The 21907-nt window shown below is 49.9% G+C and overlaps 1 protein-coding gene across 4 annotated transcripts in view; it reads left to right on the top strand.

Annotated features, from left to right (window-relative positions):
* The first annotated feature begins 1406 nt into the window (after window positions 1-1406).
* PPP2R1A (protein phosphatase 2 scaffold subunit Aalpha) overlaps window positions 1407-21907 on the top strand; it is a 39024-nt gene continuing 18523 nt past the window's right edge. The window contains exons 1-3 of one of the 4 annotated variants that reach the window (XM_044921997.1): window positions 1407-1580; window positions 14816-14906; window positions 20008-20108. In XM_044921997.1, coding sequence (XP_044777932.1) covers window positions 1503-1580; window positions 14816-14906; window positions 20008-20108 — 270 coding nt within the window. In that variant the 5' untranslated portion in view covers window positions 1407-1502. Of the gene's footprint in view, window positions 1581-14815; window positions 14907-17409; window positions 17460-20007; window positions 20109-21907 lie in introns of those variants that run through there. The other 3 variants (XM_021681453.2, XM_021681455.2, XM_021681454.2) reach the window with 3 other exon arrangements.

Here is a 21907-nt window from a genome sequence, read left to right as displayed (position 1 = left end):
AGACTGACCAGAATCAAGCTGCTGATTGAGCCTGTTTCTGACGCAAGAGGTATCTCTGCATGGCACACTTGTGACCCCCCCCCCCAGCATTATTGAGGTATATTTGAGAAATAAAATCGTATGACACTTAAAATGCACCCTTAGCTATGAAGACCCATAGTCTCAGTGAGCTGGTAGGGTGGTGGGGAGATCTTGGGCACATGGAGGTCAAGGATTGAAATATGCAACACCCCCACCGTTCCCTTTTTACAGGGAGCAGCAGTTTCCTAAGTGGAGTGGTGAGGGGTGTTTGGAAAGGAAACTTGGGTTGTTCAGATGTGTCCAGGAGTCCTAGCTCAGCCTTGCCCTTCAAGAGGTGCAACGAAGGGGGAAGAATCATCCCAGGCCTTCCCTTCCCCATCCCCAACTCCCTCTGTTAGGGTGGTCCTCAGAGGTGGGTGGGGGACTTTGATGAGTGAGGCTTGGAACAGAGATTAGTCAGAGGCAACAGTGCTCCCACTCTGTGTGAGGAGACCGACTCCGACGCATGGTCACAGTGCCAGCCCTAGGGATGGATTTTCGGAGACAGAGACAGACGGACACGCGGGGTTGTGATGGTGGTGGTTGTAGGTGGTTCTGGGGGCTGGAGGACCAAGGCTGAAGAGAAGCAGTGAAGGGGAGACATTTATGCAGAGATCTGAGCATTAAATAGGAACTGCTCTCCAAGTAAAGGGATGGTTTGGATAAATGCTGTTTGACGTGAAAAAGCATGATGTCGTGAGAGGGCACGAATTTTCCAGGACCGCTGACGTGTAAAACCGGGAGTGGAAGATGTGCCTAAACCCGGTTTAGGAACCAGACCTACAAGGGCCTTGAATATCAGCCCGAGGGTTTTGAGTTTCATCCAGAGTAAGGCAAGTCACCACCCTTCTTTGGGCCTCCGCATAATAAGGCAAAAACCAAGGCTCACTCCCGTCTCCTCCCTCACAAAGTTGCCGCTAATAGGCCCACCAGCCACCAGGACGCTGGAGCAGGAGCCAAAACTTGCAGGCTATCTGGGTACCACCCCCCACATGACGTCATGCAATCCTAGCAACGCATGCGCAGAAGCTTTGTGCCGGACTCGCCAGAGGGCAGGTTTTGCCTCCTTTGAATCCCTCCGTTTATTGGCTAGGAACAACTGCTCGTCTCGCTCGTTGTTAGCGGCGACGTAGGCGGGTACAATCTTGGTCTCTAAGATACCGCGTACTTCCGTTTCCTTCCCCTCTCCGCTGTACTGAGGCAGCCTGACCTCAATGCCTTCGACCAATGGCAAATGGGCAGTGGGCGGGGCCTCGTTTGTCCGGACCAACGAAATGCGGGTTTGGCCCGGCGTAGCGCGGCCAATGACCGTGGCGCAGCCCCTGTAAAGTGGCTCGGGCGCCCCCACGCTCGTCTTTCGTCCTCTTTCCAGCCCTACCCCTCCCTGCCCCTTTTTCAGCACGGCGCCGGCCGCAGCCTGACAGGGACGGGACGGAGCCAAGATGGCGGCCGCCGACGGCGACGACTCGCTGTACCCCATCGCGGTGTTGATAGACGAGCTTCGCAACGAGGATGTTCAGGTCCGGAGGCCCCGGGGGTCTTGGGGAATACGGGAAGGGGTAATGGGGGCACGGACGGCCCTCGCGGAGAAGGCTCAGTGTTCGCTGGGAGTGGCGGAAGGGGGCGGCGGCCAATCAGCGCCCAGCTCTCACGTCTCCAGGACCCCAGGCTGGATGAGGCGGCGCCCGGGATTGGGTATAGCCCAGCGGAGGGCGGGAGGCAGGCCACCCGGGAGGGGTCCCGGGCCTGCCAAAGTGCGCGCGGCGGCCCGGGTCCAAGGAAGCCGCGACCGGGGAAGGGGACGGGCCACTGGGTGGGGTAGAGGGAAGGGCTCGGTGATTGGCGGCTGCCGCTGAATGGCCCCTTGGGGATGGGGGCGCGCGGCTTGCTCCGAGTGGGGGAGGGGCCCTGGTAGGTTTTCTCCTTACTCTGCTCCGGCGGCTGGGCCTCCGCACTGTGGGGTGAACTTTCTAAATGGGGACTGAGAGATGACAGCTCCCTTTCCCAGTTCCTGCTCTCCCTTCCTCTTCAGTTTTCGTGTAGATTCCCGAAGGGGAGGGGCGGCGAAATCACTCCATTCCCAAGGGGGCAACTAGCCAAATCTAAACGCGGATTTAGGTAGAAATTCTCCCCCCTTCTGGGATCCTGCCGAGCTGCGGGTGGGCAGTTTACTAAACAGGCTAACACGTTTCTGGTGAGTGGGACGGGGGCCCGGGTGAGCCGCGCTGGCGAATGGTTGAGAAGACTAAGGACTCCAGGGTTTGTCCATCCCAGCTCCACCTCCCACCCGCCGTGTGACCTTGTGCAAATTACTTCACGGCTCTGGGCCTGTTTTCCCTGAAATGTGGGCTAATAATAGTTCAGGCCTCCCTGGGTGGTTGTGATGGACTAGATGAGTTAAGACCACAAGTAAAATAGAACGGTGCCTAGTTGTTATATAAAGGCCCAGTAAATGTTAGCGGCAGTTATTGGGAGTAGTAATTGAAGAGCTCCCATTCCACTTATAGGGGCCTCAATTTTTGTTTATGAAATTGAGCGGACGGCACTGGGCCCAGCCTCTGAAGTTCGAGGTACATCACTGGTTGTGGAGTCAGACAGACTGCTGTTGTACTCCTGGCGCTTCTACTTCTTGCTAATTGACATGGGCAAGTTGGGTAATCTCCTTAGTCCTTGGCTTTCCTCTTCTCTCAAATGGAGGTAATTATCTAGTTCATAGAGCTCTTGTGTGAATTCGTTTGTTCAGTAAACACTTGCCACCTATCAGTTAGGGCGCTGAGGACATAATGGTGACACCAGTTGGTATTCAGGAGGCACCAGCTGTGAAACAGCTGAATACATTATGAACAGGTGCGAGATGTGGGAAGACAACAACAGGGTGTTGTGATGGTGAATCAGTATTTATTGGGCCTCAGCTCTGAGTAGGGCATTATTTTAGGCACAGGTATACAACAGGGAACCAAAACTAGTGGCCTCATGGAGATTTATGTTGCAGTGCGGGGAAACTGACGATAAGACAATTAAGTTAAAATGTACACTATGTAAGATGGCGATAAGTGCTTTGGAGAAAAATGAAGCAGGGATGTGGAGGACAGGAAAGTGTTACAAGTTTAGATAGAATGGCTAGGGAAGGCCTTATTGCGAAGGGGACATTTGAGCAGAGATGTGAACTGAGGAGCAGGCCCTCATAGATATCTGGGGAATAGCATTCCAGGTAAAGGAAGCAAGTGCAAAGGTCCTGAGGCAGCAATATGCAATGCATGTTCTGTGAACTGCAGGAAGCCAGTGTGACTGGAGCCAAGAGAATGAGCCGTTGGTGTTGGGAGATGAAAATGAAAGGGGCTATGACTCAGAAGGATCTTGTGAGCAGTCACTTAAACCAGGTGTTGCCAGATCATTGAGCACGATTCAAGAAGGAGTTCTTGAGATGTTTTACAGTGCAACTTGACAAGTTTATTTAGTAGCATGGGGGCCTGTGGGTAGAAGGAGCTGTACTTCTGCTGTATGAAGCCAGTGGTTATATGCTTAGTGCTCAAGGGGCAGGGGACGTGCAGGGAGTATTAGATCATAAATGTTTTCTTTGGATTTCTACTCGTAAAACTACTTTCACAAGGTTTCTCTGGTGCTTATCATTTAGCTTGGTATTAACTCTTGGTGAGATGTATAGGCAGTCATGAGACCCTTTAAGAACGTAGCAAACAGCTCGTATTTGCTCCTTACTGAAACTATGCAGGCTGTACGTCAGCCTTCTGGGCTAAAGGTGAATATTTTCCTGCTTCTTTCCCTCATCACAGGGATTGGCAAATGGCCAGGGGTGGCCCTTTGCGTTTTTATTTTTTAATAAATTATTATTTGAAAACACAGACCCTTTCATTTACATATTATCCATGGCTGCTTTTGTGACACAACAGCAGGGTAGAATTGAGTAGTTGCAACAGAGACCGTTTGGCCCCTTAAAGCCTATAATATTTCCTACCTAGTTCTTTACAGTAAAGAGAATGCCAGCCTTTGACTTAAGCCACCTCTGTATTAAATCCCATCCTCTCTTCCCCACCCTGCCCACCTCCCTGCCCCCAAAGTGGCCCATGTTATCAGGTCCTTACAAACCTTGGTAGACATGTGCTGTTCAGTGTGGTAGCCACATTGTGGCTATTGAACACATGAAATGTGGCTAGATTGAGTTGAGATGTACTTGTAAATAGAATACATACCAGATTTCAAAGACATGCTATGGAGAGTGTTAAACATCTCAGTGAAGCTTTTCATCTTGATTACCCGTTGAAATGATAAAAATTTGGGGTTGAATAAAATACATTAAGATTAATTTTGTATGCGTGTTACTTTTTAAAAATGTTACCAGAAAATATAAACTTACATGTATGGCTTGCGTTTATTGTCTGCATTTTCTTTCTTTCTTTTTTTTTTTTTTGGTCTGCATTTTTTTTCTACTGGGTTTTTATTTTTTTAAACACTAAATATTTTGTTCTACAACTTGCACTTTTCACTTAGTATTTCTTCCGTATCTTTTCATGCAGGTACATACAGATCTGTGTTTAAAAGGAGTTTGAACATTTTCCTAAGAATCAGAGACCAAATCTCAGAGATTGCATCTGTGCCCATGTGTGTGGGCTTTCTGAGGACAGAGCTTGGCTCTGATTCATCTCTTAGGATTCAGTGGCTCAGTACAGGCCTCAGAATTGAGGAGCTCAGAAAGGGTTGAATAAAAATAACAGCTGTTATCTGTTGGGTGCTTGCTCTAAGCTAACTGCTACAAAGGGCAGTACATTTACGAGCTTCCTGAATTCTCAGCCACCCTCTGAAGTAGGTCCTGTGCGTACCTGCGTTTTCCTGATGAGGAAATGAAGCACAGCATAGTATGTAACTTGGCCAAATTCATGCAGCTGAGAAGTGGAGGACCCAGGAAAGGTTCCCAAAAGAAGTGTAAGTCCTGAGGAGAGAAGAGAATTTTGGGTGGACAGAGACTTGCTGACCATATCCATATGCCAGGTATTTTAATTGGTCTTTAATGAGACAGTCTAGGATACTAGGAAGAACATGGGTTTTGGAATCCTCTAGTCTTGATTGATTTGCTCAGCAAATACATGTTCAGCACCTCCTATGCGCCAGACTGTTTTAAATGCTAGAATATGGCAGGGAGTAAAACAGCAAAGCTGCTGCCTTCATGGGGCTTACGGTCTAGTAGAGGAGGCAGGTAGTGGATCAGGAGTGTGATGTCAGTGGCAGTAATTGCTTACTAGAAAAATAAGGCAGGCATCGGGGTCTAGAGCAAGCCCAGGGCTGCTGGTTTTTTGTTTGTTTGTTTGTTTAATTTTATTTATTTATTTTTAAAGGTTTTATTTATTTGAGGGAGAGGGAGAAGCAGACTCCCCACTGAGCCCGATGTGGGGCTCAATCCCAGGACTCGTAGACCATGACCTGAGGGAAAGTCAGCTGCTTAACCGGCTGAGCCCCCCAAGCGCCCCCCAGGGCTGCTTTTTAGATAGGGTAGTGAGGGAAGGTGATAGTGGAGGAAGTGAGGATCTCTGAGGAAGTGATAGTGAGCAAGGACTTGAAGAAATGAGGGAGAATGAATGGGGGGGGGGGCAGTCCAAACAGTTGGTACAAAGACCCTGAGGTGGGAGCATGCTCATTGTGTTAGAGAAGAGCAAGCAGGCCAGCGTGGCTAAAGCAGAAAGAATGGCAAAGTGGTGAGAGGTGAGGACTAGTCCAGAATGAGATAAGTGAAGGCCCGTGGACCAGAGCGAGGGCTTCTCTGAGTTTCAGGAGCTGTTGCAAGGATTTGCGTGGAAGAATGACATGTTCTGACTTAATTCTAAAGGATCCTCCCGGCTGTTGAGTAGGGGCCGGGCAGGAGCAGATAAACCTATTGGGGTGTCCTTTCAGAGCACCCAGGACTGGTGTTGGCATGGATGTAGTGAGAAGAGGTTAGATTCTGGGTATGTTGAGAGGAGGGCTGTTGGGGTTTGCTGGTGGATAGGATGTAATGTGTTGGGTGGTGAAGGGGGAGTCAGGGATGACTGAGCTTTGAATCCCAGCTCTGCCAGTTTGTTCCGTGTGTGTGCTTGGACCAATTCCTTTTCTTCATTGGGCCGGGATTCCTCAACTGTAGAGCGGGACTAATGATGAGGAAGCAGCATCTGCTGTGGAGGTTGTGAAGATGGAGTGGAATCGGCAAATTAAGTGGCTGCCTAGAAGTAAGCATTCAGTAAGTGACGACCTTGTTCAGTTGTTGTGGTAGCTTATTGTTTTATACTTGGGAAAATGATGTGCAAAGAGATCACGTCCCTTACCTAAGGCCTCCCCAGTCAGTAGGAGGCAGAGGCTGGACTGCAGTATCCGTAGGTGTTTGGGGCCCCATGTTGCTTACAGTGTGGTCCACTGGTTGAGAGGCTAGATCTCTGTGTTAGACCTTCTCTGTGTTTTCTCATCTGTAAAATGGGATTTTGTAATTTAGGAGTTTGTAAGGGGGTTGTGAGGATTAAATAGTGTGGTACATGGAAAATGCTTAGAACAGTGCCTGACGTGTTATAAGTGTTTAGTAAGTGTTGGCCCGTTGTAGACATGGTGGTGATAAGATAATGGGGGCTTTGTCAAGGTCAGGTGCTTGGGTATTTTTAAAGACTATTTATTTAAGAGAGAGAGCGCATGCATGAGCGAGAGCAGGGAGAGGGAGAAGCAGACTCCCTGCTGAGCGCGGAGCCTGATGTGGGGCTTGATCCCAGGACCTGGAGATCATGACCTGAGCTGAAATCAGTAATTGGACACCCAACCTGCTGCCCCACCCAGGAGTCTTTAAAGACTATTCTTTTCATGATTACTCTAGAGCAATGGTTCTCAACTTGGGCTGACTTCGTTTCCCCAGGAGACAAATGTCCGGAGATATTTTTGGTTGTGTCAGGACTGGTGGGGGGGAGTGCATCTGGGATCCGGCGGGGAGAGGCCAGTGATGCTGCCCAGCGTCTTATGATACACAGGACGGCCCCCACCACAAAGGTGATCCAGCTCCAATTAGAAACCCTGCCATGTGCCCAATAGCATGATGAGTACTTTGTGTTAAGTCCTCACAGAAGACATCTGAGATAGGTGCTAATTCACTTTCCTTTAAAAGTTTTTTTAGTAGTTAAATATCAGATGTCAGAAATTGCCACATATTTTCACCCGTTCCTCACCCTCCCTCAGGTTTTTTGGGGGTTTGTTTTTAAGTATTTTAAAAGTCAGTTCCAGGCTTCAGACATTTTCTCCATGTGCTTTGTTAGGCATGGCTAAAACCGGATGTTTTTATAGCCATGGTGCGATCATATGCATCATGCCAAGCAGTTCTAACTGTGATTCCTCAGTATCATCTAAACCTCAGTTCATAATCAGATTTCCCCGATTGCTTCAGAAGTCTCCTTTACATTTGGCTTGTTTAAATCAGTTTGTGAATTTGTGAATCTTGGCATTTAATCAATAAGGATACTCAGTTTCCCACAGCCTAGTAAGTAATGACACTAGGAAATAGCCAAGGGCACTGGGTTTCAGGGCAGCATTCACTCCTTACCACCAACTGAGCCCCCTGTGCAAAGTCTAGGCCTGGAAGTAACACAGGGAGAGAGTGCCATGGGTGGAAGCAGACTGGGATTTTGAATCCTGGTCTGGCCACTTTCCAAATTATTCAACCCTTCTGGCCTTGGTTTTCTTGTTAAATGAAAAAAGGGTGGAAGACTCAGAGTCTGGGTGGTGTGGGTTAGTGAGATGGACTGTGTAAAGACCCTGCAGTCACTGGCTACTGTCTGAGACCTTGCAGCAGCTTGCCCCATGTCCATGTCTCAGGAACGTGGAGTTAAAGTTCCGACTTCTTTTAATGGAATGCATGGGGAACTGGTGAAGCAGAACTTAGAACTAAGGTTGCTCTCTGAAAGTTTAAACTGGAAGAGAGAAGTTGTGTAGGAAGGCAGTGCAGAACTGGGTTCAGGTTGCGGGTTCTGTCCCAGTTCACTGGGTGGCCTGCATTCTCCTCTCTGCCTTGCCTGCCTGGCTGTAGGAGGAGTGTGGGGCTGGTGTCTGTCTCTTGCGCCAAAAGAGAGAACATGTGTAGAGTACCTCGCTGTGTACCTGGCACATACTGAGGACTCTAAATTGTAGTTGAGTTTTTAAAAACTGAAATTGTTTCTTTTTATGCTTTTTTAGCATGCCCAGCCCTGTACTAGGTTCAGGAATCACCATTGATGACAGTCCTGACCCTTGTCCCAGAGACAAGTCACCTTCCAAATGAGGGAAACAGGCACGTCCATAAATGATTATCATGCCAGGCAAACTGCGGCGCGAAGTATTCCCTCCAGTGCTGCAGCTTCTGAGGGTGGAGCGATTACCGTTCACTCCTGCCCCTGAAATGTCAAATACATAAGAGACAGTGGTAAAGAATAACAGCTAACACTGAGGTGCTTGCGACCTGCCAGGCTCTGTCTCTAGGTTCTCCCTATTTGATCAGTCCAGCAATCCTGTGAATTCAGCACTGTTGTAATTCCCATTTTCAGGGAGGAAACGGAAGCTCCGAGGTGCCCAGACTTGCCCGGGACCCTTAGCTAGTGGGTAAAACCAGAGTTACGTGCTCATTTGTTATTTAAAAAAAAAAAAAAAAATCATGTAGAAATACAGGTTGTGATGCCCATTTTCACTCTTCAGCAATGCTAAATGATGACCAGGTGGGTGCTTAGTTTTTCACACCCACGTACATTATGTTCATTTAAAAACATGATCCTTTGTGGAATAAGGAAGAAAGATATATAGACTTCAGGACTTTATAGGAGGTAGGGAGACTTGTGTCACTCACTGAGCATTTCCCCCGGCCAGCCGAGGCTCCTTGCTAAAGCACACGCCTTACATTACAGACCCCACCACCCCGTTGACAGCCACCACCTGTTCCAAACAGTAACGATTTGGAGCATATTCCTCTAGAAACTTTTTATCTCTGCTGTATTCACATCTGTAGTTCCTTTATTTAAAAAAAAAATTAATCCCCCAGGTATTTATTAGGCTCTAACTCTGTGCCAGGTGGTGTCCTAGGTTCTCGGGGCACAGGGTGAAGAAGACACAGTCCCTACCCTGCGAAGCTGATGTTCCGGTGGGGAAGGACAGACTGAACAAAGAAGTCTGTGTCGAGAGTGGTGAGAGGTCATATATGTGGAGAGTGATGGCATGCTATTTTCTCTGGGTGGTCGTGTGTGAGGATCCAGCAGAGACCTGGGTGAAGTAGGGGGACACCCTGAGGTGTCTGGAGGGAGAGTGTTTCAGGCTGAGGAAATAGTACATCAGCGAGTGCGAAGAGCTTGGTGAGAGTGGTGTTGCGTTGTTGGTTTGTTGGTTACTCTCAAGGAAACCATTGTGACAGGATTTCCAGGGGCAGGGGGCCGGTGAGCAGGGCGAGTGCGTGGGGAGGGGGCTAGATTACGTTGGACTTCATAGGCCATAGCAAGGCCTTTGGATTTCAGTCTGTGAAGGGAAGATGGATTGCCTGTGGCTCACACCGTACACATTTGTGGCGGGGAAGCTCCCTGGGGCCACACTGTACGTGTTCGTGTCAGGGAAGCTTTGTGGATCCAGTGGGAACATGGGCCTTAAAAAGTGAGTAGTACTTCTACAGGTGGATGTAGTGGCGGGGAGGAAGATTTTATACGTTATGTCTCTATGTACTGGGCTGTGTGCTGAGGGCTGCTGGGCATACAGGCAGCCCCAGCCCAGGGTGATGGGCTGTCGCGAAACCACGTATGTGGAACGTCACGGGTGCTTGACAGGTACCTGCTTGGGGGGCCGTGCACAGGGTAGACTTCAGCACTATGCCACGATCAAGGGACAGTAAGGATTTCTTACTGAGGTTATTAATAGCTGCTCCATCAGGAATGTCACAGAGAACGCAGGACAGAGACGTTTTTTTACCTTGTCATCCTCCCTTCCCCACCCCCCCACCCCCCCAGGGAGGAAAATCTTTTTTGAAGCTCCTTGGCTGACTTGCCCTTGTCTCTTTGTCCAGAACTAGGTCATGTGCTGAGTTCACTGGAATTCATTTTGTCTATAAATAAGAGAAAAATTCTAAAAGAGGCTTAAATGGCTTGAAGTTTATTTCTGACTTATGACCAAAAAGTCTGATGGCCGTGCAGGCTGGTGTGCCACTCTTTCACTCTTTGGTGTCAGGGTCTCAGGCTCTGCCATGTTGTACTCTGCTTGTATGTCCTCCATCCTGCCCTCCCCATCTCCAGGTTACCTCACGATCCCCAGGTGGCTGCTGAAGCCCAGCCATCATAGCCCCCCATTCCATGCAGGAAAGAGGGAAGAAGAGTGTGACCGCAGGTCCCCTTAAGGACACTTCCTAGAAGTCACACACACCATTCCCACTGGGATTTCACTGGCTGGGTGTTAATCTCCTGGTCATGTTGGATGAAAAGGCAATTCAGAAATGTCTTTTCCTGGGAGTCGAGTGCACAGCTGAAAACCAGGAGTTATGAACGGCAGTGTAACCCAGTGCAGGAGCTCTTAACCTGGGGCACGTCCAGAATTCCAGCACAGGTCCGTGAATTCGGATGGGGAAAATAACATCTTTATTTTCAATAACCTGTAACTCCAATTTAACCTCCCTCCTATTATGAATTGTAGTATTACAGTAGCAAAATATAAATCGTGTCAGCAAAGCCTGTGGAAATCATGACTGTGCACATCTCATTTCAGCTGTTGCAGGTACTTCTAGTGTTGTCTGTGTTCTCCTCTGTTTCAAAATTGTGGTTATTAGACCTGCTCAGGGCACCACTACCCTCCCCCCAAAATGAAAAACACAGAAATGCAAATTGATGGTACCTGTTAAGAGCCAGGTGACTGGGGTTCTCATCCTGGCTCTGCCACCTATAAGCTGTGTGAGGTTACTTAACCTCCCTGTGCCTTTGTTTCCTTGGCCACGTAATGGTTGATCCAGAATCTTCGTGAGGTTGTCTCGAGGATCAAATGAGTTAAGACATGAAGGCACCTAGAACGGTGCCTGGCGCACTGTATGCACAATGGGAGTATTTATTATTATTTTTCTTTCACCGTAAGAGAAAGGAAAGGAGACCTGGGGGCACAGCTAGCCTGCTGCCACGCGTGCTGGCTGAGGTCACAGAGGGTGTTCCCAGGTTTATGTCATTTGGTACTCACAGTAACCTTCTGAGGATGGGTGGTATTATAATCCCCATTTCACAGGTGAGGAAATTGAGGCCCAGAAAGGTACAGAGTGGCCCAAGACCCCAAGCTGCTTAGCCTTGAACCCAGACCACGTGGCTCCAGAGTGCCACCCTGTGCTACCTTTCTTGAGTGTTCCTGGTGCCGTCTGTGCTGCCTGACGAAAGCAAGCTGACATTCTCGACGACACCAAAACCAGCATCTCCAGAGACAGGAGGGAGGGGAGCTCTCCAGCATGGCAGAGATGGCCTGATTCCTATGCGCCCACCCCTTGGGCACCTTTCCTAAACTAGAGAGATGTTGAGATGAAGAGTCTGGGTGCCTGGCTTCCAGTCTGGGCTCTGCTGCTTTCTGGCAAATGACAGCATCTCTGTGCCTCAGCATCCTCACCCTTAAAACAATACCTACCTCGGAGCTCAGTTCTCAGGATCCAATGTGTTACTTCTCCACGTCAAGCACTTGGATGCTGTCAGGCACACAGCAGGCAGTCAGATGTTAGCAGCTGTTGTCGCTGGCCTTGTGCTTGTGCTCATTCCCTGCTGGTGTCTCGTCCTCAGGGCTGCGCGCAGCTGTCGGGGCCCTGGCCCTTGCACGCGTTTCCCCATAGCCCAGCTGAGAGAAGAACCCAGAGATCTAACTGGGAGACGACAAAGAGGGAGGAAACAGGCAACTAAGTCAGTATCCCTCCCCCATATTTTATTACGGAAAACTTCAGACCTATAGAACATTTAAAGACTTGTACAAAGGCCAGTAAACTACGGTCCATGGACCGAATTCAGCCCGTGGTCTGCTTTTGCAGATGCAGTTTTGTTGGAACACAGCCCTGCCCCTTGGGTTGCATACGTGTCTGGATCTGTGGCTGCTTTTGCGCCGCCAGCGCACAGTTGAGTAGTTAGGACAGAGACTCCCTGGCCCAAGATGCTGAAAATATGCACTTGCTGGCAATTTACAGAGAAGGTTTATATTTACCGCCTGTATTCGTTCACCTTAGTGTTCCCCATATTTCAGTTATGTCTCTGTAGGTGTTTTATTTTTTGTCTAAATAAGATACAGGCCTCATAATACTTCATCTTGAGGTTCATTGCTGCCAGAGAGGTGAGTGTTCGGACCACGTTAAACCCAAAAACCCAGTGACGTTGTATGAGAAACGTGAATGCATTTTTCTGAAAGGGGAGGCCGCCATAGCATTTCCTCAGTCACATTATTGTCTGTGATCTCAGAGAGTTTTAAACCCCGGGACCAGGGAACTGATGTCGGATCTTTGGGAAGAGAACTGGCTGAGGGGGCCCTGTCCCTTCTTGTCCTGCCTCTTCTTCCAGGAAGAGGATGCCTCGTCTGGGTCTGACAGTGGCTACTCCCTCACAAGCGTGTTTCCCTCCACTCTCACGCGCATGACCTCACTTCATTCTGCCACAGCCCTGTGAGCCGGGAGGAGAGGCTGCGCTATTGAGCTGGAGAAACAAGGGCTTGCATTCCCAGCGGGCTGTGCCATCCGAGCAGCTGGGTCCCGGCTCTCTCGGTGCTCGCTTCGGCTTGTGTCTGCCTCTCTGGGCCTGTCTCCGCAGTCGTGAAAGGGGGTGTTGGATGCCAGCCTCCCTAGGAGTGAGAGGATCGAGAGACGTCCTGACACCTAAGTGCTCCATGTGAGAGACCTGTCCTGTGTTAGCCAAACACGTTAGAGTCCTAGGCGCCACAACAGATCACCACTCATTTGGTGGCTTAATGCAACAAAAACGATTCTCACAGTTCCGGAGGCCAGAAATTTGAAATAAGGTGTCAGCAGTGTTGCTTCCTTCTGGAGGCTCTGAAGAAGATTACTTTCATGCCTCTCTCGTAGCTTGTGGTGGCTGCTGGCAATTCTTGACGCTCCTTAGCTTGTGGATACGTCTGCTCGATCTCTCCCTCCATCTTCACGCGGCCTTCTGCTCTGTGTGTCCCCGTATCTTCTCCTTTTCTGTCTCATCAGGACACAGTCATTAGCTGTGTAGAGAAAACTTGCTCTTCTGTGTGTCTCCTTGACTCTCACATCACTACCACACTCCACACTTCTGCCACCACATGTGAGGTTTTTCCCCAGGCCAAGCAGTTCTCTGCAATACCAGCTGGATGTCTTACAATTCAGTTCAGTTGTAACTCTCACCAGAGTCCGCACCAACCCCGCAGATGAAGGGCTCTGTCCCCCAAGACCACCCCCACTTCAGACGCCTGTCGCAAGTAATAGGTCCCCACATTACTGACAGCTTCTGTCAGACTTGGCTACAAATTGAGGTTCTCATGACCCTGTCCTTGGATTGATGATTTTTCAGAACAGCTCACAGAACTCAGGGAAACACTTAACATTTATCAGCTTATCATCTTATAAAAGATATGATAAAGGATTTAGATGAACACGCACATGAAGAGCTACATAGGGTAAGGTCTGGAAGGGTCTTGCATACAGGAGCTTCTGTTCCTCTTCAGTTGGGGTGTGCCACCCTCTTGGTATATGTTCACCAACCTGGAAGCTCCCCAAGCTCTGTATTTTGAGGATTTTTGTGAAAGCTTCATCATGCAGGCATGGTTGATCATTAAGTCCATTTCCAGCTGCTCTCCCAGTGATGAGGGTAGGGCTGAAAGTTCCAAGCTTCTGACTATGGCTTGGTCTTTCTGGTGACCAGTCCCCATCCAGGAGCCCACCAAGATATGCTTCATTAGAACGAAAGACATTGCTGTCACTGGGGAAATTCCAAGGAACTCTGTGCAGGAACCAGGGGCAGAGACCAGTAAACATATCTTCTGTTTCACTGTTTCACAGGGACTCCCCCCTAAATTTGGGATGATTTCATCTTGAGATGCTGACTTAATTACATTTGCAAAGTCCCTCTTTTCACATTCTTGAGTACTGGGGGTTAGGACTAGAGCATATCTTCTGGGGGCCACTATTCAACCCCTTATGCTAGTGCTGTTACTAGTGCTAAAGGTACTCCTGTTTATACAGCACTGTTGTTATAATACTGTTTTATATTAGCTGGTGGTCACTGCTAGCTGGTGGTCCTGGGTTTCAGTCCCTGCCCCACAGCATCTGAACTGTGTAACCCTTAGAGGGGACTTTTGTTCCCTAAGCCTGTTTCCTCCTATGTAGAATGAGGCTTATAACAGCTCTGACCTCCCGGTTGTCGTGAGAGCCTGTGTGTGTGAGTACCCAGCCTAGGACCCGGCACAGAGCAAATGTGCTGGAACGTGGCTGCCCCTGTTGGAGCGTGTCATGTGGTGCTGAGTGCAGGAGGGGACCAAAGCAGAGGAGGAGGATCAGGCGTGTGGGGATGCAGTGTGCAGCTTTAGAGAGTGGTCTTGGAAAGCACCACTGAGTGGGTGTCTGCTCAGTAAGACTCAATGGGTGCTTTTGGTGAGGCTGCTGCTACCATTGTAATTTACTGACTCAGTCATTTGGTAGGTGTGTGCCACATCCTTACACACATTAGGCTTCCAGAGGCTGCCTGGGTCTGGAGCTGACACACACCCCTAAGTCTGGGCATGCTAACATTCTTCCCTGCTCTTCTCGTTCTTTCATTAGCTTCGTCTCAACAGCATCAAGAAACTGTCCACCATCGCCCTGGCCCTTGGGGTGGAAAGGACCCGCAGCGAGCTCCTGCCCTTCCTGACAGGTGAGGAGGTGGACTCCTGGGGCCCAGGCGGAGTGGGGACTGTCCGGGGTGGGTGGGGGGCTTGGTTCCTGTTAGGTAAGAGAGGCCTCGTTAGGGATTTAACAGACTGTGAGGGTCTGCCCCGTGCTAGGCACGGTGGGGTGGAGGCAGGATTGGTGAACGGGGTCTGGAGGCAGATGGAGCCAGGTTTGAATCACAGCACTAACAGTTAAAAGCTGGTATCTTGAGGTGAGTCATTTAACCTAACTGTTCCTTAGAGTTTTTATGTATAAAGTGCAGATTAAACGCACATGTGCTATAACATTGATGTGAGCATTAAGTAACAGTAAGAGTAATTGCTGACATTTATCCTCTGCCTGCCATGTGCCAGGCAGTGCTCTAAACCCTCTCTTGTGAGGATTGGGTTAGGTCATGGTCCTCAGAATGGAGGCCTTTGCTCAGTAAGTACACATGAGTATGTTCCCCGTTGTTAATCTCACAGCAGCTCCTTAAGGTAGGGAAGACTGCTGCCCCCATTTTATAGGTGAGGACGCTGGGGTTGAAGAGGTGAAGGAGTACATTTGCCTGAGACAGCTAAGAGGTGACCCACAGGGGTTATTTATCTAGTCATGCTGGCTGCAGACTTAACAGCACTGATTAATGACTCAGGGTCCTGACGACCTGGGTTCAAACCCGAGCCTCACCACTTTAGCTGTGTGACCATGGGCAAGGTATTTCACATCTGCCTGCCTCTGATTCTTCGTGTGTGAAGTGGGCCTAACCGTATAACCTGATATCAAGATTAAATAAGATGCCATGTGAAGTGCTCACACAGGCTGTGCTCAGCACATGGGAAAAGCTGCTAAGTGTTAGTGGTTAGACTGCCCCGCTCACCTCCTGTCTGAAGATGCGTACAGAGCACTCAGCACAGTGTCTGACGCACACCGGACCACCAGTTAGAGGTAAATCCTCTGTTCCCACTGTTCTTATTACTACTTTATACTAATTGAAATAGCAACTGAAGGCTCAGAGTCACTGTGAAACTCCTACCTGATCCTTTAATTTGGGCTTAGTGGTGATGCCGGGGAGGAAGGGAGCGGAGATGATTATTCCTTCTTTTGACATGTGGGGACATGAAGGCCTATAGAGACATAGGGATTGCCCACGGTGACAACGGCTAATGACTGAGGAGCACAGGTTTATCTGCCTGCGAACACCACATGAGGAGCAGGTATCCATGTGACACTGAGCAGGTGACCTGAACCGAGTGGCTTCCACTGGTGAACTGTGGGCAAGACTTGAAAGCTCTTGAGTGCTGAGATGGGGCAGCTGGGCCACAAGGAGTGTGATGTGTGGCGTGGTGGTGTAATAAAGTGGGTAAAGGGGGTGCCTGGGTGGCTCAGTCGGTTGTGTCTGCCTTTGGCTCAGGTCATGATCCTGGGATTGAGCCCCACCTTGGGCTCCCTGCTCAGCGGGGAGCCTGCTTCTCCCTCTGTCATCCATCCTTCAACCCACCCGCCACCCCCCCACCCCCCCCGCTCATGTGCACTCTCACTCTCAAATAAGTAAAAGATTAAAAGAAAATAAAGTGGGTAAAGAAGTTGGTGGGACCTGGGTTTGAATCCAGCTGTGCCACTAGCCAGCTGGCAAACCTGGGTCAGCTACTCCATTTCCCCCAGCCTCAACTCCCTCATCTGTCAAGGGGTAAGAGGCGTACCTAACTCAGGGCTGTTGAGGATTAAGTGCTCCATGTGGAGCTGAGTCTGTAGAAAATGCTCGGGAAGTGCTGGTCCCTCTATGGTGAGGTAGTCGGGGAGGCAGCCTGGGGGAGGGAGGGGACTGGCAGGAGTAAACAGCAAATGGAGGCAGGATTGAACATGGTGATCGGATGAAGGGAGAGGCACAGGGGCAGGTGGTGGTGGTAGGCGGGGCGGTTTGCCAATTCTGAGTGCCAGGCGGCAGTCTGGGACTAATCCTGTAGGTGAAGGTAGGCAGCCATTGTAGATAGGTTCTGGAGGGTGGGCGAATGAGATGTAGAAAATAAACCTGTGCACACAGCATTGTAAGGGGGGCGGGTATGGGCAAGAAAACAGCAGAGGCAGTCGACTTGGGGTCAGTGGCTGAGAGCAAAGACCCAGGGGTTGGGCAACCTGGGTCAGTCCCAGCCGGGACATGCTTCATTTCCTCTGTAAAACGGGAATCATCATCTAATATGTGGGCTGTCGTTAAGATTCAGTGAATTTTTTTTAAAGATTTATTTGACAGAGGTGGAGAGAGTGAGCACAAGGAGGGGTGGTGGCAGGCAGAGGGAGAAGCAGGCTCCCCGCCGAGCAGGGAGCCCGATGCGGGACTCGATCCAGGGACTCCGGGATCATGACCTGAGCCGAAGGCAGATGCTTAACCAACTGAGCCACCCAGGCGCCCCAAAATTCAGTGAATCTAACATACGTGTCCTCTTTATTTCATCATAGAGCCACATGTGACATCACAGTAATGCAAGTGAGAGGAACTGTAGAAGCCATGAGATGGAAGAGGAGTCAGGCATTCAAGACACATTTCTTTGGGGTGCTTTCGTTAAGTGGTGGCAGATTTTCTTTCCTTTGGGCCTCACCCTTTGCAAAATGTTCAAAATAGCAAATGGTAGATACATTGCATCTTTCAGAAAAGGTGATACTGTTTCAGAACAAGCTGAAAGCCCTCTCTCAGCTCACACCTACAGAACAGTCACAGTGTTGAGGGGAAGATTACCACGTGATGCCCCAGTGTGTTGGAAACAGGTGTTGGTAATTTTTTGGCCATAGTGAGATGTGGATGGGTTCCAAGGTGAGTCAGGTCACTTGTGTGTGCCAGTGGCTGAAAAGTCACCTGCCATTTAAAGACTTGTACCCAGGCAAACACCAGTGAAAAGTACCCTCAGAAATCCCAGATTTGCCTTAAACACACCACGTGGTTTTGTTGGGAAGGTGTATGAATGCAGGTTCCCTGAGCAGAGGAGAGTGGCTTGTTGCTGCCTTTTGTCGCGTTCATGGCATCTCTTCAAGTTCAGGACAGAGTCTTTTCTGTTTAAAAGATCTGGGTTCATTTAAGCTAATACACAGTATAGTTAAAAAATACTTCGAAGTAGGCCATTTGTAGGCATATTTCATAAATATCTAATGCACACCATTGTGGGCTGTGAGATGGAGAGCAAATCAAAGTTCCCGTCTTCATGGAGCTTCTGTTCCAGTCAGGGGAATAAGTAGTGATGAAGCCAGAGAGACACAAAGTGGAAATAAGGGTAAGGGATATTCCAGTGGTGGCCAGGGCAGGTCTTCCTGGGGCTGTGGTCTGAATGGCACCTGCCGTGTAGGACTTTGGGAGAAGAATGTTCCAAGTACAGGAAGACGCAGGCGTGGATGGGCACAGTGTTGTAGGGAAGATGTGGGTTGGAGATCGGTACAGTGGCCACATCACCTGGGATCATGGTGTATGGAGTCAGGATTTTAATTCATGTTCCTTAGAAACCATTGGAAGATGGAGGTAGGGGAGTGTCATGATTTAAAGCATCACTCAGGATTCTGGAAGGAAGCTGGGTGGTTTGGGGGCCAGGGCAGAAGCAGAAAAATCAGTTAGGAAGCAGTTGTAGTCACCCAGCAAGATGGTGGTCATCAGAGTGACACTGAGGTGGATGGTGGACAGGTCTGCATCAGAGAGGCGAGGAGGAGGCATCCCTAAGCCTCTGAGGCCAGGAAGATGGGGAGGCTGGGAAGGCGGTTCTGTGGGGGTGGGGACCATGAAAATAGGAGGTGCTGGCAGGTTCCACGTATTTGGCTTTCAGGAACGCGGCTGGGCCAGGGAGTCTGGACTGAGGACTGAGTTGAATACGAATTGAGGCCATGGATATGCACAAGGTCTCCGGGAGATAGAGAAAATGGGGAGGGTGAAGTTAACTGTGTACAGAGAGGGCCAGGGAAACTGAGGCTGGGAAGGACCCAAGGGCCTGGTGGGCCTGGAGCCACACTGGTGTGTTCTTTGAAGCGCTGACTCGGGCCAGACCCCATGCTGAGCTCTTCACAGAAAACATCACTTTACTTTGGTCTCACACAGCTCTGTTGGGATGTGGGGTGAGAAAACAGGCTCAGAGGTGAAGTGAATGGCCGCACACCCAGCCAGCAGTAGAGCAGAGAACCCACCACAAGGTGAGGAGGATGAGGACAGCCCCATGAGCAGAGAGGGTGGTGAGGAAGTAACCCAGAGCGTGAACCTACCACTTCTCACACCCCATCGGCCAGAGCAGGGTCCCTTGGCCTGCCAGCTGCAGGGGAGCCTGGAGATGTCTGGCTGGGCTGCCGTATGCTTGGCTTAATCTCGGCAAGTTGAAATGCTAGCACAGATGTCAGGGATGTTAGCGTCTTCTGCCACAGAGGTCAGCAGTTCCTACTGGAAGCATCTTCTGCCATACAGGTCAGCCGTTGAGAAGGGCCTTTGGTTTGAGCATTAGGACGCAGCAGCTCTATCTTTACACAGTCATCCAATGTTCTTCCAGCATACCTGGACTGAGCTCCTGCTGTGCTCATCTCTGGCAGAAACTGGGGTACAGAGAGGAGCCGGTCCTGGACTCCTAAGGACTCTGCTAAAGGTGGCTTGGGATTGAGGGGAGCGTAGAGAAGGGACGTGCCCTGGTCTGGTCAGGAAACCTGAACTGAATCTTGAAGGATGGAGAAGAATTTCTCAGGCTGAAGAGAAAAGGTTAGTTCTTGGCAGAGAAGGCAGTGCTGAGGGTAAAAGCTGGACCAAACCGAAAAGCCCCCATTTACCAGGCTCTGTGCTCATGTGCGTGGTCTTGTTTGCTCCTCACTGTAATTCCCGCTGAGATGTACATTAGCACCATTTTACAGGTGCAGAAATGGGTTCGCAGACTGGTCTCACTCACCCAGTGTCCCTCACCTAGTAAAGGGCAGAAGAGGGACTTTGGTGCTCTGTCCTCTGACCCAAGCCTGCACCTTGATCTCTGCACCAGTCAGGGTGGAGGGTGAGAGTTAGAAGAAGCAGAATGGAGCCTGCTTGGTCCCACCTTGGGTCACTCAGGGGCTGGGGTCAGACTTGGCATGGGACTGTAACAGAGTCTGTCTTTGTTCCACAGACACCATCTACGATGAGGATGAGGTCCTCTTGGCCCTGGCAGAACAGCTGGGAACCTTCACTACGCTGGTGGGAGGCCCCGAGTACGTGCACTGCCTGCTGGTGAGTCTGGAGGCAGGGAGGTCTCCTGCCCACCCCTTGGGGGTCAGATCCATGGCCCTGCCAGGAGCAGGATGGGAAGAATGCAGGAGAGGCTGGGGGTCACGTTCTAGGAACAGGCAAGCCTTGGACATTTCCTTTAATCCAGCAGATTAGTAGTAGCGTTTCATATAGCAATACCAAAAATACACTTGTTTATCTTCCTGTTAGCTGGGCACTTGGCCCAACATAGAGGGCTTTGGGCTTGGAGGCAGTCTGAGTTCTATCACTCTTTTGTTGTGCAACTTGTAAGAGTTACTTAACCTCTCTGTGTTATACTTTCCTCATCCGTAAAATGGGAGTCATTAAAATGTATCTTTTTAATTGATTAAAGCCCTTGGCGTGGTACTTGGCACATGGTAAATACTATCAGGTGTTAGCTGCCAGTGTCATTATGCCATATGTTACGAGGTCATGTCCACCCTTTGGGGTAGGGACATTTCCCTTTTTGTAGATGAGCCACTGGGCACACTGAGGGGTAAGCACCTTGGCCAAGGCCTCGCAGGTAGTAAGTAGCAGAGCTGGATTCCAGGTGCCCGCCTGTGCACCCCTGTGCTTGGTGATGGCTAGGGACACAGAGATGGGTCAGGTACTAATGGTAACTGCTGTTTGTGAGAAGAGCAAGGTGGACTCCATTGTCACCAGGGAAAGACTCTGGTCCTGCCATCCGGGAAGGAGGAGCCTCAGGGGTTTCCGAGCCCCTTGGTTTTCGTTGTTCCTCAGAGCCCCACGTCACTGCTCCTGCCTGCTCTCCCCCTGCCCCCGATAATCCTGTATGTCATGCTTCTGAAGACACAGTTTTATATTTGGCATCTGCACTTAATGATGTCTTAATTTTTATTAGTAGCTTTTTTCCTTTTAGTGGTGTATAAAATAATGGCATTTCTTAAAATTGAGGGAATTTCGGGTTTGAACAGATATTTCTTCTAAACAGTGTTGTTTCTGAAGAAATTGGATAATTGTCATTAAATATTGGTCTGTCAGCTTTCACCTGTGTGTACGTGTATAATTTATGTGTATGTACACATAGACAGTTGTTTGCGAATGAGATCATTTCCTGCATTTTACACAGATTAGGGCTGCTTAACACAAACATGATGAGGTCTGGGGGCCAGCCTGAAAAAGGGGTCCCTTGAGCTCCATGGAACTTTCTGTAAGCCCTGGAATTTATCAGTTTTACTGAGGAGAGAATTTGTAGCTTTCAGCAGCATCTCAGAGGACTTGGGAGCAGAAAACACGGATCCCATAGCTTCAACAAGGGGCCCCAAGGCCCTCAGATGGTGTAGGGCTCAGGCTTGCTGGGGAGCAGGACTGGAACCCTGGAGTCCTTGCCTTACCAGGTCAGGGTCATCCCACACATATTTTGGGGAAGAGTCACGTGTCCTCTGGGACCAGTGTTCATCCTGGGGGCCCTGGGCCAGGGAGCACTGGTAACACATCCTGAGGACCCTGGGCCAGGGAGCACTGGTAACCTGGAGGCCAGTCAGGCCCGAATGCTGGTGCTCCTTGGTGCCTGCAGGTGCCTTCTGCACAGTCACCTGTCATGTCCCCTAGGGGCCCTATGAGATGCACACTGGTGCTAGCCCCAGTTCACAGATGAGGAAGGAAACTGAGGCTCGAGATCTGGTTTAGGTTGAATTGCCTGAGCTGGGAAGAGACAGAGTCAGGATTCAAACCCAGGCTCCTGCCTCTTAATCACTGCCACTCCTCTCTCTTACCGCCCCCCCCCCCCCCCCCCCCCCCCCCCCCCCCCCCCCCCCCCC

Source organism: Neomonachus schauinslandi, chromosome 16, assembly GCF_002201575.2.
Source record: "Neomonachus schauinslandi chromosome 16, ASM220157v2, whole genome shotgun sequence".
In the NCBI taxonomy this organism is placed as follows: domain Eukaryota; kingdom Metazoa; phylum Chordata; class Mammalia; order Carnivora; family Phocidae; genus Neomonachus; species Neomonachus schauinslandi.
The sequence above is the reverse complement of the archived record's forward strand: the minus strand, read 5'-3'. Positions and strand labels throughout refer to the sequence as shown.